Below are 18262 nucleotides of genomic sequence, written 5' to 3'. Positions count from 1 at the left end.
AGGGCATCTCAAAGAGCAACTCCCTTAAAATGTAGAATCCGCGAACAATAGAAAGCTCATGGCAGCAATTTCCGTCGCGAAATGACACATCAAGGCAGCACCACTGACAGCGCCGAACCGAGGTCTCGGAGGCGCCGTGGTGGGCGCCCTTTGAAGTGGAGGCGCCGACGTCGCTCTCTTCCTCTTCACATAACTCACTCGATGCACTTTTACATTTATGCACTCACGCCTGTCACATACTTATGCATCCGATGATGAATTTAAGAATTATTCAACGATAATCGGCCTTGGATTGCGTCAGAGTTCTATGGTGCTCGTTACGATGTTTTATCATAGGGTCGTTCATTACAGCTGCCCTTCCACAATTGATAAGACGCCCTTTCTAATTACCAAAGTTTGCCTTTTGGTGTCGTTCCGCCGCAGATAAAATTCAAGAGCTAATGGTTTTGAATCCATTGTGAAATGACGAGAGGGTTTAATTGATTTGAGAGAGTGGTAGGAAACTGTCCAGAGTTGAAACTGTCCAGGGGTTGAAACCGTCCAAAAGATGGAGGATTTACAAAAAACACACCCTTATATGGGGAGGAGTGAATTGTGAGGGCATGACCAAGAAAAGTGAGAAATGGAATCGTATATAATATATTTTGAGAGGGACAAATAATCGATTGCAATGATGTAATTATTTGTATCTTTTAATGCTCTCAATATTGGACAGTTTCCACCATTGAGTTGAAACTCTCCAGGGTTAGAAGTGGCACCGCTGTCGCTGGACAGTTTCACCTTCTGGGCAGTTTCAACTTGTAAATAATGCTGCTAATTGTTATTTTCCAGTACTGGACAGTTTCCACCGTTGCGTTGAAACTCTCCACGTTTACAAGCGGCAACACTGCCGCTGGACAGTTTCACCTTCTGGAGAGTTTCAACTCTTGACTATTATCAATCAGGTATATTTTCTTGGACAGATTCACCCCTCTGCTACTCCCAGAATATAAATTGAGTGATATTTCGGTGACATATTTGGGTGATCTCGTTCCCATATATCCCTTATGGTTTATGGTGCTGACGCGGGGGCGGGCTTATTCAGGGACTTCAGGGTGCAAAAAGTTTCAGGTATTGTCAAAAGGAGATGCTTGGTGGGGCGTAACGCAGTTTCTTAACTATGAATAAAGCATTAAATTTTATACAAGCAAAATTTGAAAATACCATATAAATATGAGGTTGCAACTAATATTGTGAATATAATCAAAAAAGGGTGAAACGTGGTGTTTTCTGAAAACTTAACAAGAAATTTGGATTTTTATGTTTGGGAAATACCTGCCATAAAAACATTATGCATGCTTATATTTTTTATTAATAAAACGAGATTGATTTCAATCCCACTCAAATTAAAAAGCTGAGGCCTATTAATTACTTTATTGTGAATTATTTTACATTCCGTTGCGTTTACATAAATTGGTTTAGTTAAAAATCACTGAAGGGCTTTAGGTTCACTATTAATAGTCTCGTAGATTTTCTCTCCCGCGGCAAATAAAGGTTAAATTATAAATGAAGTATCCAAAATTTGTATACGTCTCTGAGTAAGAAATCTGTAATTTTGTTGTGCCTGAGCGAAGGTGGCAAAGCAGCTCATTCAACCCTTTGTATAATTTGTTGTTTGCGACCTATTTCTTGCTCCAAGGGGAGGTTGTGAGCGAGCCAGAAATGCAGTCGATGAGGCATATAGGCGCACACAAAGGAAACAATAAAAATAGCCCAAGGGTTCGTGCGCTGAGCGAAAAAGATCTTCCAGGAGAGGCAGTAAAAGGAAGAAAAATCTTTTTCGTCTCTCCTGCGGTCTGTGGAATCAGCTGATTGCTGCAAAAATCCATTTCTGTTTTTAATTATTTGCAATTGTTCTTAACGCAGCAAAATTATAAAACGTGCATCATTAAATTCTAAATAAATATTTTTACTTTGCCTGTTTTTCTCAAATTTTTCATAATATTTAAAGTGTCATTAAAATTAAAAAATGTGGATATTTGATAAATTTTTGAAAAAAGTTTCTTTTACTATCCAGAGACGTTTATTCTAGAATGGTAAACGTTTTGTTTGTAAAATTCTGACCAGCAGTTTTCTTAATAACACGCTCAATAGTTTTCCATTTTTGACGCGTTTTTTTTCACTTCGAATTTAATATTAAAAAAACAAAAAGGGTTATAAATTGCTCTGCAACAGAATTTTGTGCGCAAATATGTGCCACATATCTGGAATTTTTGAAACATTTTTTGGTACAAAAGAAAGTACAGTATTCAGCAAAATATGCTAATTTTTTAAGTTTTTTCTTATTAACTTGCTCGCGTTGACAACGAATTTTTTCAAAAAATTTGTAGACGTAGATAGGGCAAAAATGAAAACATCCATAAAATTTGGAGCTCACTGCTTTAATGGGAGATGAGAAATCAGCAATTAATACATTTGTCACGCCCAATTCTAGCGGCGCGAAAAAGCAGCCGTACGCTTATAGCAGAGTGAAGCCGAGATTTTAGATCACTTGGAAGCGAGAATTCAAATTTTTATAACTTTGCTCCTAATTAAAATAAAATGTTCATTTTTGAAAAAGGGGTTCAATTTTCTTTTTACCATCAACTTTTGTATCAAAAGTTTTTAGGTAACTTTATCTGGAACCTACATAATTGAACTTTAAGATTTTATGCTAATCGAAAAAATTTAATAAAAATCGAAAAAAAGTGAATTTTAAAAGTATAACAAAGAGATTATTTAAAATTTATATGTAATAAATAAATTTAAATATTTACTCGATATTTCAAAAGAATATTCTCACATTCGCTAGATATTGCAAATTTATTAAATATTTTATAAATATTTATGGAGTTTTAACAATGTTATATTTATTTATTTGGCATTTTAAATGTTTGACAATTTAAATATTTTAAATTAGATAAATGACAAACGAATTGTAAAAAAATCAAAGTTTGAGAGCAATTAAAATTGTTTTAATTACGACTAAAAGCTAAATTGCACACCGCGCTAGATAATTGACCAATATGGAAGTTTTAAATTTGATTCTGCTCTGCGTGAGAATGAAGGTGCATTAATTTTTTAAATGAGAGCTCAACCGCATTTTATTTAATTAAAACAGAGAATTGAATCACAGGCTAAGAGAAAAATTCCTGTTTACACCTTGCAGGCCCATGTTAACTAAAGTGTTTCTTTCTCTCGCACAACCTGCAGAAGTTGTCAGCCAGAGCACTTTTTCAATGATTATTTGAGACAATGTTGATCAATCTGGGGGTTTTCAATAGAGAGATTGAAAGACCCCAGACGGCCGCGGGTGACCCAGCTGACCGCCATCACCGGCCCCACGGCGCCTTGTTGTTCGCGAGCCAGGTATATGTGTTGCGCACTTGTCTTTTTGTTTTCTGGCTGTTTTTATGAGAAAATAATTTTATTTCCCATGGTTGCACAGCTCAAATTGAGCGATTGAGACTTATTCTTATGAGAACTGATAAATGACTACAACCCATAAGAAATTTGAATATAAAAAGTATGTTTAAACAGCACTTTTTTGCACAAAAATGATAATCATTATATCATTATTAATTAAACTAAACGAGTTCTGTTTTTATTTAAATAGTTCATCATAGCTCACTGTAAATGAACTTTTAAACTTTATTATTTATTATTTTATTATTTTAAAATTATTGATATATCAATGTGACATAAAATAAAAGTTAAATCATTCCTGCAGAGGTTACTGCTGGGCAGTTTCAACCGTTGTGGTGAATCTGTCCGAGAAAATATACCTGATTGATTTAATTGTCAAGAGTTGAAACTCTCCAGAAGGTGAAACTGTCCAGCGGCAGTGTTGCCGCTTGTAAACGTGGAGAGTTTCAACGCAACGGTGGAAACTGTCCAGTACTGGAAAATAACAATTAGCAGCATTATTTACAAGTTGAAACTGCCCAGAAGGTGAAACTGTCCAGCGACAGCGGTGCCACTTCTAACCCTGGAGAGTTTCAACTCAATGGTGGAAACTGTCCAATATTGAGAGAAAAGATACAAATAATTACATCATTGCAATCGATTATTTGTCCCTCTCAAAATATATTATATACGATTCCATTTCTCACTTTTCTTGGTCATGCCCTCACAATTCACTCCTCCCCATATAAGGGTGTGTTTTTTGTAAATCCTCCATCTTTTGGACGGTTTCAACCCCTGGACAGTTTCAACTCTGGACAGTTTCCACTCTCCCGATTTGAGAAACGTATGGGAGTTTTATTTTCAAAATATACCACCGCTTGTATTGTCATTTGTAATCAGCAAATTCTTACAATTTGTTTGCTCAGCGCGTGCCAAAAAATTGTAAACGAAAAATTACATCGTCATTAAGCGCTTATGTTGCTTTTTTGACCTCTTGTTTATGCGAGCTAAGACCTAATACGTTTATTTGCATTTTTTGTAATTAAATTTTAAGTTAAATAGGAAGTATTTTTATTTTGAATTTTTAGATTGAATTGAAAAATTAACCTGATGCAAATTTTTTCTTATGAATATTACATATATCTAGAAATTATTTGTTCGAGTGTTGAAAATAAAAGCCAAATTTTACAATTTTATTTGAATTTAATTCAGGCAGGTCTGTAAAAACAGGATTGAAATTTAAAATTCCGCAAAACAAAATTGCCAATGGTATTTTAACAGACTCGTATAACAATTAGTTAAGCCTTAATCTGTGCACTTTGGTCGCATTCCAATTTTCGCCAACTGCGTTCATAACAAAATTGCGGTGACATTTCGCAATGTGGCGGCGCCTTTGCTCTTTCAAAAGCGACACTTTTGAGGCAGAAGCTGCTGCTTCTCATACTCTCCGCAGCCGCAACGTCTTTCGAGAGAGAGGAAACTTTCATTATGCAAGCCTTTATTTCTCTTCCTTGCCTAATGCACTCTGGGCTGCGACACACGAGCTCGCCGGCGCCTTTTCTTTCGTTCGTTGCCGCCGGCCGCGTGCACTCCTCTTATATGTATATTTATAAAATGCACCACCACCCGCTCTTCCAAGTTATGCAGCCCAACTGACGACTCCTCTCCGTCCGATTGCATTCACTCAACGAGACTTAATTCACCGGCTGCTGGCGTCCGGCCAAATGCACGCGCCACTCGCCGACCACGACGCTAGTTTTTCTCTTATGATATCCGATACCCTTTGCACGTCGAGCCAGTTTACCTCGTCGGTTTGTTCTTTCTAGAGGATGCAGCATTCCGAGATTATGACGGCGAATGGCATTCTGGAGCTGATTGATCGTTTTTAAAGTGCGGGAGGTCAGAACTGAATCATAGTCTTTTATTAATCAAGTATAATCACAGAAAAATATTATTTATTTGTGTATTTGAGATATTACTTTACATATTTATTAGACTGGAAGACAGAAAGAAATACGAGAAAAATCTGCTAATTTGGTTAAAGTCATAACAAGCATTTTTGTTTCATATATACCATGGATAATATTGTTACGAAAACATTAAAGATATTTTTAATATGTTTTAATTTATAACCGAATAAATAAAAAATTATTAAGACTTTATAAGGTTGTTTTTAACCATTAAGGAAAATAAGAAAATCTGCGCCAAAATTAGTTAAACCTTATAAAAACATTTCAATCATATTCTCAGGTTATTTTATTTATATTAAAAGTTAAATGATAATATTATAGAAATTTTAAAGATAAAATTTATTTTTCTATATTTTATTACAAATTTGTTGCTTATAAAAAACTTTGAAAGTTAATAAAGTGACGATTGCTGTAAATAATCTAATTTTAAGTCTTCAAAAATTGTATTTAAATTACCGTGGTTATCATTCTAGTCAAAGGAAATTGATTTTTAATTGTAATTTCTGCATCAGGGTGTTATAATTATTACTCCTCCATTAATAAAAGAACCATCATAAATGAAAATGAAAAAAGACTATAGCAGGAATATTTATTTATAATTTAACCATCACATCCTCTTGAAATCACCTTGGCATTTTCACTTCATTAAAGGTAATTGGGTGTGAAAATCAAGTCAAATTCGAGCGACTTCCCATTAAATCCGTCCTGCTCGAGCGGTAATATTGCCTCACATTCTTTTTTTTTTAAATCAACATAAAAATATCCTCGAGCTCCACTTTTGCGTCTCTCTCACTAATTACGAAGCAATTAAATTTACCGGCGACAGCCGCTAATTAAATCTCTCAAATACACACACCAATCCGACGCTCCACTTGTCGTCAGCCTCTTTTTATTGATCGATTTTGCTTCCTGAGCGGATCAGCACAAAATCATAACCCAGCAGCACTCGAAACGCCGAACATAATAATTACAATTACCGCGTCGGCGTGCTCCTGCATCTGAATTCATAACTGTACCGTCTGGCTGTGCACATGGAATTGAAGCAATATGGCTGGGCCACATTCGTTCAAGCGTGAAAAGCCTCTTGAGACTCTCTCATTATTATTCATTCGAATGCAGACATGCATTTTATGCTCATGCACGCTCATCAATCACATAATGATGTGCAGCAAGTTCAAGTATGTGGAGCGAGTGCGTGCGGCGTGTTTTCAAACTCATTATCGCGATTATTCAATCGGCGTGAGTGCTGTTGATTGATTATTTTTTTTAGCTGCATTCATAATTATCTTCGGTACGTAATTCCAAACACAATCACAACGTACAATCGGGGAAGCGTGAGTGGTATGTGATCCTTCCGCACTGTGCAGAGTGAAAGTGTTATGGATCCAAATATGGTATGTTATCACATGCTTCATTTTGTTTCCATCGGCATAAAATTTATAAATCCTATATGATCTTACCAATTCTTTCAAAATAATAATTAAGGCGGAAATTTAATTATTTTATAGGCGTGATATAAGAACTGGCTTCGTTCCAATAAACCAAAATAAATTTTTGGAACACCTAAATTTGTATTGGAGTTTCAAAACTAAGCGCTGTTTATAAAAATAACCTGCATATGACGAAAATGAATTTTTTTTTTTTAGATCTTCTGCTTTATTTATCAAACTTTTATTTTCTAAACAAATAAATTCTATTTTTTTTTTTACAGTTGATTCTTCTGACTTGTTTGGAGAAAAACAAATGAGTTGAAATAAATTCTATGCAAGAAAAGGAAAAACAATATTTGATAGAAATTTGGTTTTAAAATATGAATTAAGAATTTTAAATTTATTTAGTCAATTTTGAACGCAAATCGCTTATCAAGGAAATTTGAGAACACACAATTTTTATTTACTGATTTTTTTAATGTAAGAAATTCTCATAAAAATATAAAATTTTATTTTATTATATAACTGGAACTTACGGATTTAATTTTACGCTAAAAAGACGTGAATTTCCGTTGAAAAAGTTTCGTTGAAAATTCCATTATTGTTCAATAATTAATCTATTGAATTTTGAGCAAAAATTGACGACTTTTAACGTAAAATTTAATTTATTTACCCTAGAGCAACTTTTCTAAGTCATGCTGCTAATCCACCGTCCTTGCCAAAGTTTGGCGAAAATCCTTGAGGCCCACCTGTTCCAAAAATATCTCTCTTTCTTTACTCTAAAGTCGGCTGCTTTCTCGCGACGCACATAGGCGATTATCCGCACCAAATCCTTTATGTCGTTGCTTGGCACGAGAATGAAAATAAAAAAACGGATTGTCACTCAAGCAAACAAGAAAGGCGCACCAAATATACATATATTTTTGTTCCTGCTGCCGACCGAAAGTCGTTTCCGCGTTTACTGCGTGCATATATTTGCGATAGTGAATCCGCCTTTTTTCAGCCGAAAGCAAATAACAATTACGTACATTTGGAATATAATATTGTTCACGCTGCTTTACGCAATCGAGAAGCGCCCAAGGTGACACGCGCAGCTTGCGATTTGCAGAGAAAAATTCTTCACGCTGTGGGCTGAAAAAAAAAGTGAAAAATGATAACGCCCCGGACAATAATGCGCTGATAAAGGTTTCCAAAGTTAGGTAATGCTGATTTTGCCGTGGCAAAAATTCCGCTATTGTGACGCACGGAAAAAAATGGCAGACTAAAAGCAAAAAGGGTTCGCAGAAAATTGACAAATATCTGGGTATTATTTGGTGAACAATACGTTTATTTTTTAATTTTAACACCTAAGCTTATTTATAGAACACACTTATCTCTTCTTTGTTCGAAAACTAGTTCATGCTGCTTCAAAAATTGATTTATTTTAATAATTCTATTTAATGTTGGAAAACTCTGGAATAACAAAGGGCAATGTCCTCATAACGTGAAGAAATTATTCATGTTGATATTCATCCAACAAAAATTCATGCTATAGAAATCAGTAGATCACGCCATGCTTACAATTTATTAAATTTAATTATTAACTTATTTTTAATTTTTATAATAATTTAAGTTTTGATTAGGAGATTATTAATATTTAGAAATCCCTAAAAGGGACCAAGATTATTCCTCCGAATTGATTGTTTGCAGTATTTGCACCTCTACCTTTTATATTTACTTCCAGGAATATGTCTGGATTGTCTGGTCAAGTCTTACTATCTATTTATTTCTACAATACACTTCATCATTATTTATTCCACTGCTTTTATCAGCTATTCCTCTGTTCGATGGGATCGGAGAGATTGAACAGGTGGACAGCTTTTCACATGAGATTGAGAATGCATCTCTCTACTTTTGTTGTTGCAGCGCGACTACTTTTCGTATTATTTATTTATTTTTTGCCCGGCGCACTCGGCGTCCGTCTGTCGACCGGCGATGCGAGCTCGTTCGTCCGCTTCACGTTGCATTCGTGGAATTCCTACTTTTCCGTTCGGACGTGAGAGATAAAATTTAAATTCAACCTGCACACCGAGAGATGCACTTCTCGGAGAAATTAATTTTATCTCACGTCAAGTGCGCACCCACGCTCGTTCTTCTCTTTTGTTCTGGCGATTCGCATTCGTGTTTCAGAATTAAAGAAAAGGCAACAGGCTGCTCACGCAGACCTCGCGGCGCTTTTACACCGACTCGCGATTAGCCGCTTTGAAACGAGAAAGAGAGTTTGCTGGCGGATCTTGTGCAGCTCCAGATTATTTATTAATGGATGCATTCAGGCTCTATTTAATGGAGAGACGTGCACTCGGATTAAATAAATGCGGGTTCTGCAAGTGAACGGCCGCCAGAGTGTGTAATTTTCCTCACATAAAACATGTTTATGTGAAAACTGAGTGTAATTTGTCAAAGAAGTGCAGGTTAGTGGGAAAAATAGGGATTGCATAATTTAGTGATAAACTAATTTGCAAAATGTCGAAATAGAAAAGTAATGCAGTGATCTAAATAAAATTTTAAATATGTATTTATAACAATTTATATCTAAATGTTTTATTTAAGTATATTTTATATCATTTTACTATATTTAAATGATTTAAAATTCTTTTACAGCAATATTTTTTATATTTCAAAATGATATATTAAAATTGTATCCAATCAATTATAACAAAATGCTTTTATAAATAATTCATTTAATAACATAAATTCTTTGAACTGTTTGCAACAACATGGAACTTCATTCAAAAGTAAATAGTTCTGTTTGGAACGCATGCATATTATTTTCAAAATGAAAATATGGAAGAATATTTACCAATTACTACTTATTGCTTGTACATTAATTACAGATTAGAATAAATATTATTTAGAAATAAAACATTAAATAAATAATATAAAATCACTGGATCATATTATGATTTCCATTTTATTCCATTTCTGCATTGCAAAAGTTGATTTAAAATCTACAATTTACTCCACAACAAAGCGAAGAGCATTCTTCAGAATAATTATTTGATAATTTAGTAGTATCAATTTTTCTCAATTGAAGAGTTGCTTGGCTCAAAATTTGACGCTGAGGCAGCTAATTCCTCATTTAGCTCGCGATTTGTCTGCTGACACACATAATGCGCAAACGAATCCAATCAGCAAACGGCTCATGAGAATAAGAGCATAATGACAGACCATTAGCCGGCTGAATGGCTTTATACAAATTGAAAAGAAGGAGAAAGAGCGAATAATGTAACAATTCGGGATGAAAAGGAGAGAAAGAGAAACTCGGCGGCAGCTTCTGGTCCAGCTTTCTTCCTCTAATCTGCGCATTTCTGCGTCCGCCGACGGCTCCAGTTTCTTTTTCTTTTCTTTCTTTCGCATCTCGGAGGCACACATTTGATCAAAATCGTCATTCTCTTTTCTTTCCACTCGTGACAGGTGCTGGACCGAGGGATTCTGGCAACTGCTGAATCACGTCTTCTTAATTCTCTTGCATCAGCTGCGCGGTGCGTGCATATCCTTTAGCGGTAATCAAGTGACTGTATGGCCACCCGTCCGTGCAAAATCACCGACAATTTGATCAAATACGGTGCCCCGTTATGCAACCAATCAATGTGTGATTTGCGGAGAAAAGCATGTGGCCGACGTGCACTCACACACATTTAGGCAAATGTACAGCTACATTAACGCGCCAAATGACCTGCGAAAATTTTGTTGAAAATTTCACGAATCATCTTGCAGTTCGAATCTTAAATCTCTTAAATGTGAAAAAAAAATGCATTTTTCTATTTAAAGAAGTTTTGGGTTCTGTAATCCTGTTAAAAATTTATTTTCAAGGTAATAAATTAAATGATTAAAATGACCTTGACAATAACAGTTTATAATTAATTGAAAATATTCAAGTTTTACAATAATAAATAAGTTATTCTTTATTCTGCTGATCTTGAGCAAAAATTCACTGTCATTGTCTGTAATTTTCTTTCTTGAATGTTTCTTTATCATTGAAGATTAAGATTTAATAATAGCAAATTTAATAATAAAAAAAGTCTTGAAATTAATTCGTCTATAAATAAATGGTAGAAGTCAAGGTTTTACAATAAAAGATAAGCTGATCTTGAGCGAAAAACTCACTGTCATTGTCAATAATTTTCTCTCTTGATTGTTTCAGAACGTACTGATTAAGCGAGACGAGAAATCGGACGAAATGACTGCCGTTGTTGGAGACTTCGGCTTGGCTGCCAAGATTCCAGATTCAAGGTAATCGCCGCTGAAATAATTATCTCCGGTCGCATCTCTTATCACGTGGAAACTCCTTGAACTGTACTTTTGTTAATATCGCCATGGGAATTTTTCGCCTCGCCTTCGCATTGTCTTTTTTGCTCATTCCCCGTTCGTTCATTATTTGTGCAGTACGATTTTAATTGAAGAGTTATGAATAAATATTTGGCTTTGTCATGAAAACTAAAAATCGTGGAAACGGCCGTTGTGCAACCGGAATTTATCTATCAGACCATCTCTGGTGCAATTTTCCCACAAGTCAATTATCAATTAGAGAATTCTTCTCAACAATGAAATTACTCCATTCTGAATTCAAATTGAATAACTTTGCAAGGCCTTTAAAATCATTTCGAAACTTTGACTGACCGTGCAAAAAAAAATTAATTTTCAGGAGTAGGTACCGACTTCCCACGGTCGGCTCTCCCTACTGGATGTCGCCAGAGTGCCTGAAGGGCCAGTGGTACGACGAAAGGTCGGACATCTTCTCCTTTGGCATCATCCTGTGCGAATTGATCGCCCGAATCGAGGCAGACCCTGACGTCATGCCCCGGACTGAAAACTTTGGACTGGACTACATCGCTTTTGGCGAAATGTGCGGCCCGTGTCCACCAGACTTCCTAACCTTAGCTTTCTCCTGTTGTACTGTGAGTTGAAATTATTTTGATATTGTTGTCATTATTAAAAAATGTGTTGTTTTCAGTATGAACCAAAGAGTAGACCTCCGTTCACTGAGATTAACCAGAGGCTTGAGGTCCAAATCGAGTCCTACAAGAACTCGTTGAGGAGCACTGGCGAAACTCGAGAACTGAAGTCACCGTCCCCAGTCAAGAGAGTCAGTCCGATCAAGGAGAAGTCGCCAGGGGTGATGATCGGCAGCATAAACGCGCGCAGCGAAGAGGTCATTGCAGAAGTCAGGCCTGAGAGGCCAAGACTAAGCTTTAGAAAATGTGAGTGGTGCATGTTTGTTTTTCAAAAAATCGTGTGTATCATTTCTCACTTTTATCACTTATGAAATATTAATTAATGTGCAATTTTTAATTATATTGTTTCACTTCAGTTTTTCATTATATATTTGTGAGAAAAAGGTCAATTAATTTTTAATGAAAATATACTATATTATTTTCTTCGTTTATTTAAATGTACAACGGGAAATGTAAAAGGTACTTATTTTTATTGTTTCTTTGTTTTCTATGTCTGAGAGGAACAATTTCATTTGTCACAGAAAGGAGTTTTATGGCAATATTGGGCAATATTAATGATTCCAATTGGGCTAAAAGTATGGCAGGGTAACATGAAGCTCTTTTTTGCGATCACACCGAATCTTAGTAATTTGGATTGTGGTATTTTTATTTTATTAAAAATTTGCAATTATTTAATTTCAAAATATTGAATTAATCAGATAATAAATTAAAACAAGCTAAATTGAAAATCTCAAAATAAGTATACAATGTGTTAAAATTTGTTGTATTTTGTTAGGGAATATTTGGATCAAATAATAATTTTGTGTTTCTTATTCGGCAGTGAGCCATCGACGTTCCTTATCCGAAGAAGTGATACAGTCGCCCACACCAAGTGACAAGGCGCGCTGCCATTTCATGTTCCACCGCAACCTCAACTCGCCACCACCACCTGAGGTGACCGCCGACGGTCTCTTGCTAAACCCTCAGACGCTAGGGGAGTGCATGGGCCGCAAAGACCCTCACTACAAACCCTGTCAGGGCAGCATCAACCCCTTCACAGCCCTGTCTCAATTCAGGGGAGCAAAGAAGTTGCTCCCGGGGGCCAAAGAAGGTGGTGGTTGGGGAGAAGGAGACTTGTTTTCTTCCTGCTTTGAGCTGCCTTCGGCCTTTTTTGAGGCCCTGATGGCCAACGAGGACACGCGGACTGCGGCCGCTTCGACGCTCAAGAAGTCGAAAGTGGGCAAGCAGACTTTGTCACTACCGTCGTCCCCAACGGCCGTCAGGAGGAAGTTTTCTGCCTCGGACGGCAGACAGACCGTCGAGGCTGTCAATGGCCAGGCTGGCCTGTCGACGAGAAAAACGGCACCCTCGTTATTTGCCCATCCACTGTTTGCTGGTAAGAAAACTAGAAGTTGACTGAGTTGCAGAAAATTGCCACTTTGAACAAATTGAGTAAGAACGTTCAAGAAGTAAAATCAAAACTAATTTAATTACTACAGGTTATTGGAATTTGTTTTTTAAGATCCAAATTGGAAGAAATTTTTAATTTTTACGGTTCTCATGTAATATATTTTGATTGTTTTTACTGCTAAACAATAAATGACTCTGAAAAGCTGATTTTAAATTAAAGCACCATAAAAATTCCAATATATTCACATTTGGTGTTTTTATTTTTCAATGCAGGTGATTCGAATATTCATATATTTTTTCTTTTAAATTATAATCCTTGTTGAAAATAATCTAATTGTAAATTTTTTATCATTTAGGCCGTACGAGAAGTTCGCAGCAGCCAATGGGAAAGGGTTCGTTGCGCCAAACGCCAAACACCCCTTTGGCGCCACATCCACTCCTCATGCAGCAGCGCATCTGCAACTCGACTACCAACATTCTGGACGAGCGGTGTGTGGACACTGTGGGCTACCCCCTGCTAAGGAGAAGAGGCTCCTGTGAGTCCGGATTCTTCAGCGTGGGCGAGGGCACCAGCACCTCCGACCTCAGCCCCGATTGCCAGGCGTCCCTGGACGAGTCAGTGGCCGCAGCCCTCGGCTGTCTCTCCTCTTCTGGAGGACTGTCCGAGTGGCAAGACCTGCTGGACGAGTACTCGAGTCTGGGACTCGGGTCCAGCGCTGGCAGCAGCAGATCCCACTTTTCTGCAAAGCGGTCCTCGTCCATTTACACGGACAGCTCAGAGGACATTTCCAGTTTGGGAGGCAGTGACTTCAGCTGGGATGAGGTAAAAAAAACAGCCTTCAATTTTAATCAAATTTAATTTTCATTGCATGAGTAGAATAAATAGCAACAGAAAATTGAAACTGTCCCACACAAAATGTTTGATGTTTGAATAACATCAGTGAATTAAAATGGACCTTTCGTTTCTTACAATTTTTTATAGCTTTATGGAATTTTTACAAATTGAATAGAAACACGCAATTCATTTCAGGAGTGCATTCAAATAAAGAATTTAAAAGTGTATTTACTAAAACTTATACCGATGTAACTTTTGTGATCAGTTTATTTTCCAAAATATAGTTTAAAAAATATTATCTTGCAATTTAAATTTAAATTTTTCCATCAGAAATTTTTTAATAATCACTATAATTTCAATTTTTTAAATGGATACCAAAATCTTGATAAAAGATATACTTTTTTATCTTTTATCAAGATCTTTAAATCTGGAAAAAAAAAATAAAAAACGCTGAACAACCCCAAAACTATTCACTGCTCTGATAAATTCATGCATGAGCTATTCTATGCATGATGGGCATGATCATTTAATATTAAATTTAAGCTTTATAAATGAATAATATTTTGTTTTGTGTAGATAAAATTACATTTTTGTTATAAATTTTTTAAACTTAATTGTACTTAAGTATTTAAAAATGTATGTGTTAAATTTAAAAAAATTTAATTATAATTCTTCAGTAAGTTGGCATTATTTGTAAATTATCATTATTTAAATAACATAGATTTAAGGATTAGCACTGTTTACAATTAAAATAGATATTTATTTTTTTCTACCTTAATGTTTAAAAAAGATCACATTCAGATTTATGATCCGAAATGATCCTAACTTTTTTCCTTCCTCGGTTTAACTTACATAATAATTAAAATTAAATTATGGAAGTTAAAAATATCTTGAATGAAATTTGGAATATATTTAGAAAACTAGTTTTTCTTTGTGTATTTTTACATGTAATATTTTTTTTTATTTAATTCACTTTGTTGCATAAAATAATTTTCTACGACTCAAGTTTGTAGTAAATTTTAATAATTTGAATTTTAAATTTGCAGGTTACTCGCCCTACTGGTAACTTGAGCAGCCACCAGCACATCACCCGCATTGTGGAGTACTTTGAACGCAAGCAGAGGACGAATTGCTGCGACGAAGACCCTCGGAAGGAGTCTCTGGCAGCCATTTGGCTGGCCAGGCAGCACCGCGAGTTGCTGTTCCAGGCGGCGGCCAAAAAGTACCCTGGCAGCTCTGCCCAGGCCATTGAAGCCCTGTCACACCGGCTGGCGAAGGTTTCCAGGTCCCCCAAAATTGCCCAGCTGCAGAAATGCCTGGAGCGAATGCCCTTGGAGAAGCCGGTGGTGCGCAAGACCTCCATCCCCCAGAGACTGAGCATCTGCGAGGGCACCGTCCGCTCCAAACTGCAGCTCTTCGACAAGAAGACGAGCTAAACTTGCAAAAGTGTTCTGCTCCCCTTTCCAGCCTCGATCTGCAACGCCTAAAAATTCCCATTTCCAGTGCCAATATTTCACAACTCCACAGTTTCTGTAAAATTTCCAGAGCTCAAGGAAGCTGGTGCCAAACTTCTTCATGTCTTCGTCAGATTTGTAAACATTTTAAAACAATTTCCAATATGAGGCGTTGTGGGGTCTGAGCTTCGGAAAGGGTCGAGTCAGTTGTTGGTCATATCCTTGCTGGTCATGTTCCACCGTCTAATTATTATCAGAGTGATGAAATCCACCTGTCATTTGTAGCTTCAATTTGTCCACGAGTGTATTTGGTTGCAAAAGAGGAGCAGTAATTTTTTAACCTGGAACACTTACGCACTCACCGAGAGATGGACAGAAATATTTTTGTGCTTCCTCTGGAGGAGAATCAATTTTTCTAGTGTGATACAAGACACAATATGCCATAAAAAGCAAAAACGTATTGTGCGCTGACCCTCCTAACTAAATAATAATAATTGCTAAGCCAAATTTAGCCCTTAGGAAAGTTGGAAATTAAACAAACTTGCCCGCCCTCCTCCTTTCATATCCGGTAATCTGCAATAAGCCACATACTTGGAAACTAATTTCACTTGCTCAAAATGAAATTTCACGAAAACAAACATACACGTCAACAACTTATACTTGATGAAACAGATGACAGACACAGAACACCAGTTTTGAAACACTAATTCTAAGCCATGCTGGTTTTTAACCTGTTGATTCCAATTTGAATTTTCTTTGTCACTATAAAAATCCATTACTTTGGATCGATCAATGCATTTCACAGTATTTCTTCTCATTTTAGCTTTGATTTATAATCATCATCTTCAAAAAAAAAGTACAAAAGTAACTTTTATGCTCGTATTTTTCACGCGCCTCAGTATTTTGAAAATAAAATGCAGTGCTGTCGGGCTCATTTAAGCAATTTAAATTAAAAAGAAATTCTTCTCCGTCTAGTCAATGTTGAGAACGCGGTAATCCATTTAATAATAATAACTTGTATCCAAACAATGCAGTATATTATGATTTAATTAATTATTACTTCTTGGATTAATAATTATTTTGGTTACGGGCTTCAGATTCTATGCGGAAAAATGTGTGAGCCAGCTGCACGCTGGACTTGGAATAGACTAATTAGGATAATAATTATCGCCAATAATAGTTCACGATTAATTATAATTAATTGAAATTACAACATTCATGTCCTCCTTTCTAAAATTAACATGCAAAAATCTGTAGAGAAATTTGTAACTTTTATATCAACAAGATGTGTGAGTTTGAATGAGTGACTTTCCTTTGGATTAAAAAAAAATGTATACCACTAACTGTCTTTGTTCATTGATAAAAAAAGAAAACTCAATGCAATGCACTCTAGCAATTTGAAAACAGAATTCCATCCTGATAACGTAATATTGTATTTCTTGAAACCTACTAGATAAATTTTGACCGGACTGGTGAGAGGAAATAATGTATTTTTGGGAAAAAGTTGTATCCAAGTATACGGGTTAGAAAAGTTTTAATAAAAAATTTAACCCAGATAAATCTTGAGAGTATCAAGTGAATGAAATTGAGTCACTCATTGTCAGTCGCGGCCTTGAAGGTTCGCTTTTGTCAAGAATTATCTATGCAAGAGACTGATGCAAAAATGTTGTTTAGGGGGTTCGGCAGGAATCCTCGAGTTGAGGCAGGGTGTAGCAAATATTTCACTTCTGGCGGCTCAAAGTTGCAAAATTTATTTGTATTGGTTTTATATTGTTGGATCAAAGTAAAATTCCAAATGAATGTTTCAATTTTCTGCCCCGGAGAATGCACTGTGCGATTATTAAAAATACTATGGTGAATTTGAATACATTGTCATATTATTATAAAATATTCGATGATTATAAAGTGTAATGATTTGTCGATTATTATCAAATATGTTGTTTTAGAAATGAGGAAAATTAAATGTTACATGCAATTGTAATTGTCAAACATGTACGCTTGTCTGATTCATTTGCAACCTCTTGATTTCCATAATTATTTTTTCCTACTTCATATGGCTTTTGTAAAATCATTGAATGGCCTGCTTTTTCAAAAGGAGGGCTTGGAGGTATCCAAAATTTTGCAAGACGTTCTCATTAAAGAAAAAAAAATTATGTAGCGACTTTAAATTTTTCCTTAGCATTAAAAGTTAATTTTCTCCCTGATTTTTCTCTTGATATTTATTTTCAGCAAATGATTGCATTTTTTTTTATCTTCATAATCACCAGTTTTGGTTTAATTAAAATTTATAATAATTAAACAAAGATATTTTTTATATTTTTATAAATAAATCAGCCAAGATCAGCCAAGATGTTTTTTAATTGAGCTAGAATATTTGCTAACATTTCAGACGTATTTTCGGACGCCCGGCGCTGTTGAAACAAAACCTCATAGATGTCGACTCTATTGATGGCGTGAAACTTATTTCCCTTATTTCCAGTGCTCAAATCCATTATATAATTTAATGATGGGGACTAAATAGGCACCTAAAATGAATATCATATTTGTTGATTAGTTTTAATTTTGTTTCTTATTACAATGCATTAATTTAATTTTTAACTAAAATAGTTTGCTTCAATTTTTTTACCTTAAAAATATAAATATTGTGTGTAAGTGTTAAGGATTTAAAAGGGTAACAAAAGGCTAAAAAATATTTGTTTAATTTTTATCAGATTTTTTGTAAGCATCAATAATCCCCATTTATGTGTTATCTATCATTAGAGTAAAG

At 35.5% G+C, this 18262-nt stretch overlaps 1 protein-coding gene across 1 annotated transcript in view; it reads left to right on the top strand.

Moving 5' to 3' along the window:
• LOC132202324 (uncharacterized) overlaps window positions 1–17488 on the top strand; it is a 57386-nt gene extending 39898 nt beyond the window's left edge. The window contains exons 5-10 of the mRNA XM_059629167.1: window positions 11007–11095; window positions 11508–11760; window positions 11817–12063; window positions 12638–13192; window positions 13563–14029; window positions 15088–17488. Coding sequence (XP_059485150.1) covers window positions 11007–11095; window positions 11508–11760; window positions 11817–12063; window positions 12638–13192; window positions 13563–14029; window positions 15088–15477 — 2001 coding nt within the window. The 3' untranslated portion in view covers window positions 15478–17488. The remainder of the gene's footprint in view (window positions 1–11006; window positions 11096–11507; window positions 11761–11816; window positions 12064–12637; window positions 13193–13562; window positions 14030–15087) is intronic.
• Window positions 17489–18262: the final 774 nt, after the last annotated feature.

This window comes from Neocloeon triangulifer, unplaced genomic scaffold, assembly GCF_031216515.1.
Source record: "Neocloeon triangulifer isolate White Clay Creek 2 clone unplaced genomic scaffold, ASM3121651v1 ptg000015l, whole genome shotgun sequence".
Taxonomy (NCBI): domain Eukaryota; kingdom Metazoa; phylum Arthropoda; class Insecta; order Ephemeroptera; family Baetidae; genus Neocloeon; species Neocloeon triangulifer.
Note: the sequence above shows the minus strand (reverse complement) of the source record. Positions and strands in the feature narration are given on the sequence as shown.